We start from the raw sequence: 10,224 nt of genomic DNA on the forward strand, positions 1-10,224 counted from the left end.
ACACACACACACACACACACACACACACACACACACACACCATTCTAGAGTTTCTTGAGTACTTCTTATTCAAACAGCAGTTATTGGTCATAAGGATGAAATATAATAGAGATAGGAAGTTATGATAATTTTCCACGGCACACCTGACAACCTCGGGAAACACTGGTTTAAAGAAACCCAAATCCTGACCCAGGTCAGGGTTAATTATTTCAAGTGTGAAAAGCCCTTTTAGGTAAAGTACTTTAAAGTACTAATATTTATTAAAGGTACCATATAAGGGTAAATAAGATAAATAAGATAAATAAGATGTAAGGGTATGCTAAGGTACAAAGGGTATAGCCCCAGCGATAGCTTTGTACCTTTAGTGTTGGATTTCAGATGGGGTTCTCCCTCTAAAATTTAAATGAAATGACAAGAAATGTCTCACACAGATTGTGGCTATTAATATAAGAGAGTACAAAACAGGCTGTAATTGGGAGCATATAATCAAGCTAAATCTAGCTGATAGTGTCTTCTTAATCAAGAGAATCTAGACCACCACAGAAAGCATGTATTCTGAGCACGTACACATAAATGAAAGAGAAGCTTTACCAGCTCAGCCCCTCTGTCTGAGACTCAGTGGACACAAACTAGACTCATTTACCTTCTAAAAGATGATTGTGACCATTGCAGAAAAGCAAGGGTATATTCAAATTTTGCTGAAGTAATTTACTAATTAAAACTATGCAACAGCTCATAAGATGTGAATCAAATAAAGGGCCAGTGAGTATTTCTGTATTTTGAAAAACTGATCATTAAAAGGAAACCACAGCTAATAGCACATCTCTAGCTTTTTCCTTCAATTTGCAAGTAAAACAATAGGATGACAACAATAATCCATTTTAATGGGATTTTTCATTTTCCACCATGTAAATGAATTCTACCCCTGCAGGGATATGCACATTTATTTTCGAAATGGAAAATTATGCTGTGCATCACAGAGCTACTTGAGCATGTTTTGTCTTTATTGCTGGTGCATTCCCATCAGTAACTAGTTCACACAATTTAATATGTTTCATCCCGTGCCTCAAAGGCATCAACTGCCACGTTCTTTGCCATCTATCTGCCAACTTCTTTTTTTAAACAGCTAAATGTTATGAGGGAAATGGACACATACACACACGTACTTGACTTCAGGAGCACATCATTTATGGTTATCAGTACTGTACAAATACATGCTCAGGAATACTAATAATGGTCAACATCAATTTAATTACATACAGAGCTCCACTTGAAGTCTTAATCTAATAAATTAGAAATAAATTATAATTACAAATGACCATCAATGGGATAATTCAAAAACACAGTTCTTCAGCACACAGATGTAACCACTGATTAGAGAAAAAAAAACATTAATAAAATTAACCAAAGCACTAGCAACAATACACAAATGTAAGCATATTTACATTCAGACAATGTACAAATATTTACAGGAGAGCCAAGCTGTCACTTTGAAAGATACACAGTAAACAGAGAGGAATTTAAGCCTTTGAGCCCTTTCACTACTTCAGAGTGAGGAAAAGATTAGACTTTGACTCTTCATTGCTCCGACAGCCCTGATAAATACGGAGGGGAAACTGGGTGTGAAATCACCCCACATCCGAATATGAAGGTAAATCAGAAATTAAGACTTAACCCTGCTGCCAATCTGCTGCAGCCTCACAGTATGACAAACGCTTTCACACATCCATACACATACACACCACACAAAATACTCCAAATACAGACACACTCTGTCTATATCTCCTTTTCATGCTTTCTACACACAGAAATACACAACATCTTTTTCTGTGAGAAGTCCACCACTGTAAATCTCTTCCACCCTTCATTTCTTTAATCCCTTTCAAAACTCTCTCTTGTAGGCAAGGACACTTAAATCAGTCACACGAAACCCCTTAGTGTTCACAGTTACATCATTAGGGCTCCTCTTGATGCCACAGCCCCTGAGATTTAACTGGGAGCCACCCAAACAGTCTCTAGATACTGTTTATAAAACAACTAAAAAACAGATTAAGCATGTATAACTACAACACAAAAAGCAATGGTGGCACTTTCCCCACATGCACTGGCTAATGATAAACGCACAGAACATTTCATTATACGCTTGTGCCATAGGCTCAGATTGAACAGAGATTGTGTTCACCATACACGGTTTGACAGATTTTGTGTAGGCCCTGACACAGAGCAGATAAAGCCATTTGAAACGGTTATAAAACGATACACACCTCCCTGCCCGTGCTGTAAACATAATGTTATCGGAAACATCTTTAAAAGGTCACAAACGAACAGGAGGATTGAAGCTTGAGTCTGTAAACTGGATATACGAATAGTCTGCCTGGCAGAATCCGAGCATGCTTTATGGCAGTTTAGTCGCAAAAAAAGCCAAAGCCGTATTTGGTCCCGAGTTCAGATTGTACATAATGCATCTTCAGCTGTGGTCATGAGACCATTCTTCTCGGACGGAGTGAAACAGGAGCCCAATTATGGGAAGATGAGCCTCGGAGGAGCAGACAAACATACCACAACCATCTTCAGCAATATATAATGGAGTTAAATGCAGGAGAACAGAGCCATACTGTGGTTCCACATTGTTTTGTAGGCAAATGATTTGTGGCATTTAAACAAAAATATAGCATGGGAATACAGCAAATCGATTTTGGTATGAAAGTCGTGTCAGCCATTGTGGCGGCTGAGGTAACCATATGCTCTAGATTTGATCCAGCCGCAAAGTTCTCGGAATGGTTTGTGCAGTGCAATTCCTGTTCAGTGAAGAGTACGGGGTCAACCTCTCACTGAGGGGCCTGTATGGGCTGTTAGGGGCACTTGGGAGCCTAGTCCAAATCTACAACATGTGAGCCGCCAATCAACCTGTCATGAGAGTAGCCCCTCCTATCCGTACGTCTGTCACGGAAGTTCTGGATGTAACTCTAAAAGAGAAAGTGAACGTTTATTCAATCTCTGATTAATTGAAAAGATAAGCATAGGGATTCGTTTGTCAGGTTTTGCAGATCTGGTTTCAAGATAATGTGAACTGACAGATGGATTTGAGATGGATGACTGATACTTACCGGAGAAAGCACATCTCCATCGAAGCGGCGAATGGTGTTGGGTTTCCGGCAGTGGGTGGGCTCTGGATGCTGGAGTTTGGGAGGAGGGTTTGGGGGACGAGGGTTGGTCTGAAGGGGGTGGTGGTACTTCTGTTGCTGTGGCAGCTGTTTCTGTGGCTTTTTCTTCTTTTTCTTCCAGCATTCCCTTCTTTGTTCCTTTTGACGAATCCGCATTAACTGCACTCTTCTCTGCTGGTGACTGATGAAGACTTTAGAAAAAAAAAAGAAAACAAGGATGGAATTAAGAAAGACAGATAGGAATGGAAGAAATTTTCTTACATGGCTTTAGCACATCAGGTCACAACTGCAAAACAGAGGCGTTATTCTACTCTGTAAAGACACTATGCAGTGTGTATTGGCTGGGTCTCTCAAACAGTGGTCCAAAGCCAAGCTGATAAACAAACCGTTGAGTGTTTTGACACATTCTGCTCTGCGCAGGGCTAAACCGACATTCTGTTCTCTGTCATTATTAAAAACAGACGGATTATTTCTGCCCATTGAGTCACTCTGTTGTGCCTCAACAGCTTCGTTGCCCATCTGTCAGGGAATTCATGTAATGATCTTTCTCTCTCGCGCTCCCCCTCAGAAAACACTCCTCCCACTCTCGTCTCTATTCTTCTGCCCCTTCCTCATCGCAGCACCTCCCCCAATTCCGCCAAACAAGGGCCCAGCTTGTAGCCATGGCAACCACCCCCAGCGCAGTTCACGCTGCCTGTTTTCCCAGTGTGCACTTTAATTCTGAAGACTAGTACGTTTTGTTTAGCCTTGCACTTGACAAGGAAAAGTAGAGTATGTGTGTACGTATAAAAGAGAACTGCTCAAGATCCTGTAGATATCTGGCAATATCCTCCTTTGATTTCAACTTCCCACAATTCTATTTGTACTGTGGGACAAGTATTCTTGTTCTTATCAGTCATAGACCTTGGTCAGGGTAGCACCATATTTAATTTCTGGTAGGAATGAAAGCTACTAGGCTGTGAGGGATACAAGTATAGTGCGTTCAATGGATTGTACTATTGTTTAACAACACACATTTCATTTGCATTAAATTCAACATTCATTTGCATGAAATTCAATATGATGTCTAACCCGACTTGAGTTCTATGGAGAGTGAGACTTATACCCTTGGAAATTTCATGCATACTCTCTTGCCCTGCTGAAGATGTTGGTGGTTGCTTTCTACAAGACAGTGATGAAGCAATTTAAAAGTCCCCATTCATGGATTTCAGGTCAAGCCTTCCCATTGAGTCACTCAAGAAACTCTATGGGAGCTTGTTTGCAGGGCACAGCTGAGCCAGTCTGATCTGCACAGGAGGACACCCATAAATAGAAAACAGCCAAAAAACATATTACCCCAAAACACCAAGGTTACCCAGTGGGGAATTTCAGAAAGACACCTTGTTGTAATGAAGACCATGGAGGGACGTCCTCTTAAAGGAATAGTTCACTCAAAAATATAAATTCTGCTGTTGCAAACTCATATGGCTTTCTTTCTGTTACAGAACACAAAAGATGATATTTTGCTAAATGTTTTGGATTCTTTTGCCCATTATATGAAAATCAACGTCCAAAACTTAATAGGGCATACCGATTTACTCACTCTTTTTGGAGCTTGAAAGTTATGGACCCCACTGACTTTCATAATATGCATAAAAAATTTCTTCATTCTTCACATTATCTTCTTACAACACAAACAACATGACGGCGAGTAAATAATAAGAATATTTATTTTTGAGTGAACCATTCCTTTAAAGGGTTTAATGGTGATGTTACTTAGGGACAAAATCCTGCAGACTTTAACTCCAATCCTAATCAAACACAACTGAACCAGTTAATCAAAGACTTCAGGATTACTAGGCTTTATCTGAAATCGCCCCCCATACCCTCATTCACTATTACTTCACTAAAATAACGAGTGAATGAAAACAAGTGAGCAAATTCAGACACTGAATGCATCAGAAGGGCTGTGGACACAATCTGGTGAGATGTGGGAATTCATTCAGCGTGACCCTTAGAATGCATGGGTATTCTCTAAAGCAGTGGTTCCCAACCCTGGTCCTGGAGGCACCCCAACACTGCACATTTTGCATATCTCCTTTCTCTGACACACCAATTTCAGGTCTTGGAGTCTCTACTAATGAGCTGATAATCTGAATCAGGTGTGTTTGATTAAGGAGACATACAAAACATGCAGTGTTGGGGTGCCTCCAGGACCAGGGTTGGGAACCACTGCTCTAATGGCTATCAGTTAAGTGTATATTGGTTGTACACTCGTTATTGCGGTGCATTATAAGGTCAAATGAGTTCGCTCCATAATGTCTACTATGGATTTGGAAACCACAACAAATGGCTGAACCTTCAAACAGCACATTATAAGGGTATGGGGGTGATTTCTGGAAACTCTTGAGGACCGGATCAGGAGTGGCCACCACTTGTGTTACACTAAAGGCCCTGGGTTTACTTCATTTTCTGCATTCTGCTCCGTCTAGCACACAGTTGAGCGCACAAGCTATTCAAAGTATACTTCATTGACCATGAGCATGGATGAATGCACTATCTAGTGGACCTATGTTTTTGAGTTCTAAAAGTACTCGCACATTAAAAGTACATACTTAGTGACGGACACCAACTTTTATGGAACACACTTGTTGGTTCTCATGGAGTTCACAGTTTTAACTTACATGTATTCATTTATTTTCAAGATCTGAGGTAAACTATCTATTGTTGCTTTCAGTATGGCTATAAAGGTAAAGCAAAATGATCAGTACCTGAGATTATCATTGTCATAGTTTGCATGTTGTTGTTCCAGCCGCAACTTTGCAGAAATAGAAACTGTTTCTAAAACAGAATCACTTGTCGCGGCGGGTTAGGACAAAAACATATTAAAATGATTAAAATGGAAAAGATACCTATTTATTGTGTGTCGCTGGGTCGCCCCGCGTCTGGTTAGGACACGGGGTTTTGCTCTTGCTGTTTGCTGTAGATGGTAGCCATAGTCATTGACTTCCATAGTATGGAAAATATATTAGTTATTATTAGCTGCCATCAACTGTTTGGTTACCAATGTCTTCAAATATCTTTTGGGTTCAACAGAATAAAGAAACTCATACAGGTTTGAAACAACTTGAGGGTGAGTAAATGATGACACAATTTTCATTTTGGGTGAACTATCCCTTTAAGCCACAGTTTTGCCTACAATTGCTTGCAAAACTTACCTTCTGTGTGTGAATATCCTTCAGCCGTGACCTTCCACTGAATAAGAACACCCAGCAGCGCCAACACAGGCCAAACTCCCATGATCACCCATGTGAACCAACACACTGGGCGAGGTGGATCCACCTTCACCCTCTCATAGATATACCTTGTCAAAGAGAAGAGCTCGACAAAATAATCCACAGTCACAGTCACCACAGCTGATCCGAAGACGGCGGTGGAGAGGGTGGTGAAACAGCGCTGCCACTGCAACGTGAGCACAGCAAACAGCATGCCCGAACCCAGCAGCACACCCAGGGGAAGCCACACTGTCCTCGGGTGGTAAAACTCCTCCAGAACCACCAGAGAGGCGAGGGCCACCAGTAAACCCAGGAGAAGTCCAACCATGAAAAGCCCCACGCTACGGACCAGCATAGTGACCAAACCGCACAACGTGCCAATGCCCAGGCCGATGCCCACGCTGGCCTCAACACTGAGCTGAGTATCCATGACCCTCTCCTTATAACAGAGCATGAAGATGATGATGGAACCAAACATCAGACCCGTGAGGAACATTACAGCCTTGAAGCAGCGGTACCCTACAAGGGAAGAAAGGTGGAGAGGGCAGGACAGGGGAGGAGGAGCGGGTGGGAAAGAAAATAGTTTTGGAAGAGAAGATTATTTTATTAGCAAACGGCATCGCAATAAAATATATGTTGATAATGATCATAAGCTCTGAACATTTTTATTCAATATGGATAAGTCTAACAGCCTATCACACAGAAGAAATAACCGCGACAGTCCCTTTTTGACTTGCATTTCAAAGTACATGCCAATTGTAAGCTACAGGTGTAAAATTACAATTAAAAAAACACTGAACCTCTGGAGGTCTTCACTGCCAAATTAAAAGCTTGTTTTAACTTGAATTAATTAGGACAGAAATACTACTATTGTATAGTAATTTGCTTTTATAGTAAATTACTTTAAGTAATTTACTGTAATATTCATATTCATATTATTTTTTTATGAATATCATACAACCAAGATATTTTTCATTTGTTTTAATTTATAAAGCATACAAGTTCTGTTGTGCAGGACCTTATTTGACAAAAAATAAAAAAGTTAATTTGTATATTTTCATTTAATTACATTTTAGAAGAATGATAAAATTAAATTATTCAAGTAAATTCATTTCATTAGATACCATTTGTGATGATAAATTTGCATTAAATCATAAAACACAGAATCCACAAAAAAATTAAATGGAAAAATTCAAACAGATTTCAATGGGCCCTACATTAAAAAAAATTCTACATTAAAATCCATTCCCAATGTCTAACTAACATAATAAATATCATGATGAATACGGATATTGAATGATATGGAAAAATAAAAATCACCCAAACCTACTATATATTCAACAAGATAAGGGACAAGAACGTTGTCTGTTGCTGGGCATATTTAAAACAGCTGTATTTGAAATTCCAGGGATAAACGTTATGTTTGGTAACATATGAGTGGGATGATCAGAATTGCCTTAAGTGAAGGTGTTTGTGCCATTAATGCCCATTCTATTGCTACAGTTACTGTACAAAAGTAGCTTTTAAATCAACAGGAGCCTTTCATAATGCATTGTGCTTTTCACTAAGAGGTTATCTGCTTTCACCTGATGCAATTTAGAACTGTTAATAATGGTCTAAATTGGCAGCAGAAGGGCAAGAAGAATGAATAACATGTTTTAACATTTTAACAGAGAGAAGACACTCTATGCTGCTGTTCGCCACAGCTGAAATGGCCTCGATCCTGCCTCTCTCTCTCTCTCTCTCTCTCTCCCTCACTCTCCTAGCAAGTAATGGGCAGTGAAAGCAAATTTCACAGTCAAGTGAAAGTGATAAAGCTTATCTAATAGAGAGGGACATAGATTTGTCACCCTTGTCTGTTTGTCACATTCAGATGGTTATTATGTGAATTAAATTTGGCTATGAACAACCACAGCTGAAACGATGTTTGTGATAATAAGACAAAAACATAACCCATGCATTCAGGTCATGCCAGAATCTGTGCTCATTCTGAGTAATACTTTCTTACGTAAATCTACATTTCTCCAAACCACACAGATCTCAGTCTTCTAAATATGCTCGTTCATCCTTCGCAACCTACCGAAGAAGCAGTAGATGATGCCAAAGAGGCAACACATGGAGCAGACTACAGACGGGACCACCTCATAGCGCCGTTCAATGTCCTCATCACAGTTGAACAGACGCTCTGGACTCCCATCCTGAGAGGGTGGGGAAAGCTTAAACTCCAGAATCTGGGCAGTGGACGCCATGCTGTCAGTGTGTGTTAGAGAGTGTTATGTATCTTCACGGGAGCCGAGGAAACAGGGAGAGTGGGGTCATGTGGAAGGTAGAGGGTGCAGAGAAGGTTCCCATCCACTACAATTTACCTGTTCAAAGAGATAAGAAGAAGATGGTTGCAGATATTAACTCAATGAGCGTCAGAGAGAGTTTGACTCTACCTGTCAAAATAAACATGGTTCAGTCAGATCACATTTAAAAATTCTCTTTGTGTCAAGTCTAATGCCAAGCTGCTGTCTGACTCTATTAAACTCTTAGGTCAAGTCATATTTTCTCTTCATTTAGTCATATAGAATCTCTTCACTCTTCAAAATATATAGTGGCATTACCTGACATTTTAAAAACTGAAAATGTCAGTCTGGGATAAATAACCCCTAACGTCAACACTCTGGCTCAGAAAAGCCCTCAAAGGCTTATTCAAACTGCCTTAGTAAACATAACAAAAAGTATTTTATAACTCTAATCTAAAACCGAACAGTGCTGTATATTATGTCAGTGGATTTGTGCACTGCGTTGGTTGACAGCAGTGCTTTAATTGCTTTTAAGTGCATCACACTGAGCATATTTGCCTTACTGAAAAGTCAATATTTGTTAGTGTGTACTTCAAAGAAGCAAAGTGAGCACTTGTTAATGCACAAGCCCAAATGACAGAACAGAACATCAATGTTGTTTCGCAAAATGTGAATTTGATTTTTTTACAGAATTCCTCCTACGTTTTACATAAAACATCCAAACACAAAAGACTACATCTCTTTGTCAGTGAGAGATTTTGCTTGCTTTAGAAAAATGTACAACAAAAGCCTCCATCACACTACAAATGGTCCATTGCACAATATGGTTTCAGGGGGAAAAACTGCTCCATTAATTTATATGTTGGTTCCCTCTGCTTAGGGATGTAACGGTATGAAAATTTCTTATCATGATTATAGTGACCAAAATGATCACGGTTATCAGTATTATCACGGTATTGTTAACATGTGCTGGAAATGTTCAAAAAGTACTGACACACAAATAATTTCACCAAGTTTTACATTTAAAATCAACAAACAACAAATAAAATGAGTTTTTGTTTGCATAACTAAAACAATAACATTGCCAATGATGTCCGGATTTTAAATGACAACATGACTGACAACAGTTTATCTAATAGCATGTTCAAATATCTAATGTAAATGTCAAATATCTAATGTAATAAAACTGTGTTTTATGCTTCAGGGCTCCAGGCTCATTTTTCCCACTGGTCTCTCTTTTGCGACTTTCTCAGTTGGTCACACCAGCACATGATTTGGTCGCAATATTTTTATTTTTAGGGATTAATCAATGCATGCTGATGATGAAAACGAAAGTGGTTAACATTCACCCCCTTCTTTTTCATCAGTATTATTTGTGATTTGAATTTTGTGAACAGGGAGTTTCTCTTTAGCTATGTTATAAGCCGTGCTTCGGATGCTTTCACTTTCGAATTTGCGATATTGGTGTCACGTTTTACAAGAAAAGATAATTGTCTGATTTGCTTACATACATCTATA

The 10,224-nt window shown here is 39.4% G+C and overlaps 1 protein-coding gene across 1 annotated transcript in view; it reads right to left on the minus strand.

Annotated features, from left to right (window-relative positions):
- Positions 1-990: 990 nt before the first annotated feature.
- Positions 991-10,224, minus strand: part of LOC107668403 (transmembrane protein 198-B-like) — a 26,044-nt gene continuing 16,810 nt past the window's right edge. The window contains exons 2-5 of the mRNA XM_016460272.1: positions 8,499-8,784; positions 6,362-6,937; positions 3,108-3,355; positions 991-2,966 (exon numbers count right to left, since the gene is read on the minus strand). Of these exons, the coding sequence (XP_016315758.1) occupies positions 2,871-2,966; positions 3,108-3,355; positions 6,362-6,937; positions 8,499-8,667 (1,089 nt within the window). The 5' untranslated portion in view covers positions 8,668-8,784 and the 3' untranslated portion in view covers positions 991-2,870. The remainder of the gene's footprint in view (positions 2,967-3,107; positions 3,356-6,361; positions 6,938-8,498; positions 8,785-10,224) is intronic.

Source organism: Sinocyclocheilus anshuiensis, unplaced genomic scaffold (genome assembly GCF_001515605.1).
Source record: "Sinocyclocheilus anshuiensis isolate Anshui unplaced genomic scaffold, SAMN03320099.WGS_v1.1 scaffold1237, whole genome shotgun sequence".
Classification (NCBI taxonomy): Eukaryota; Metazoa; Chordata; class Actinopteri; order Cypriniformes; family Cyprinidae; genus Sinocyclocheilus; species Sinocyclocheilus anshuiensis.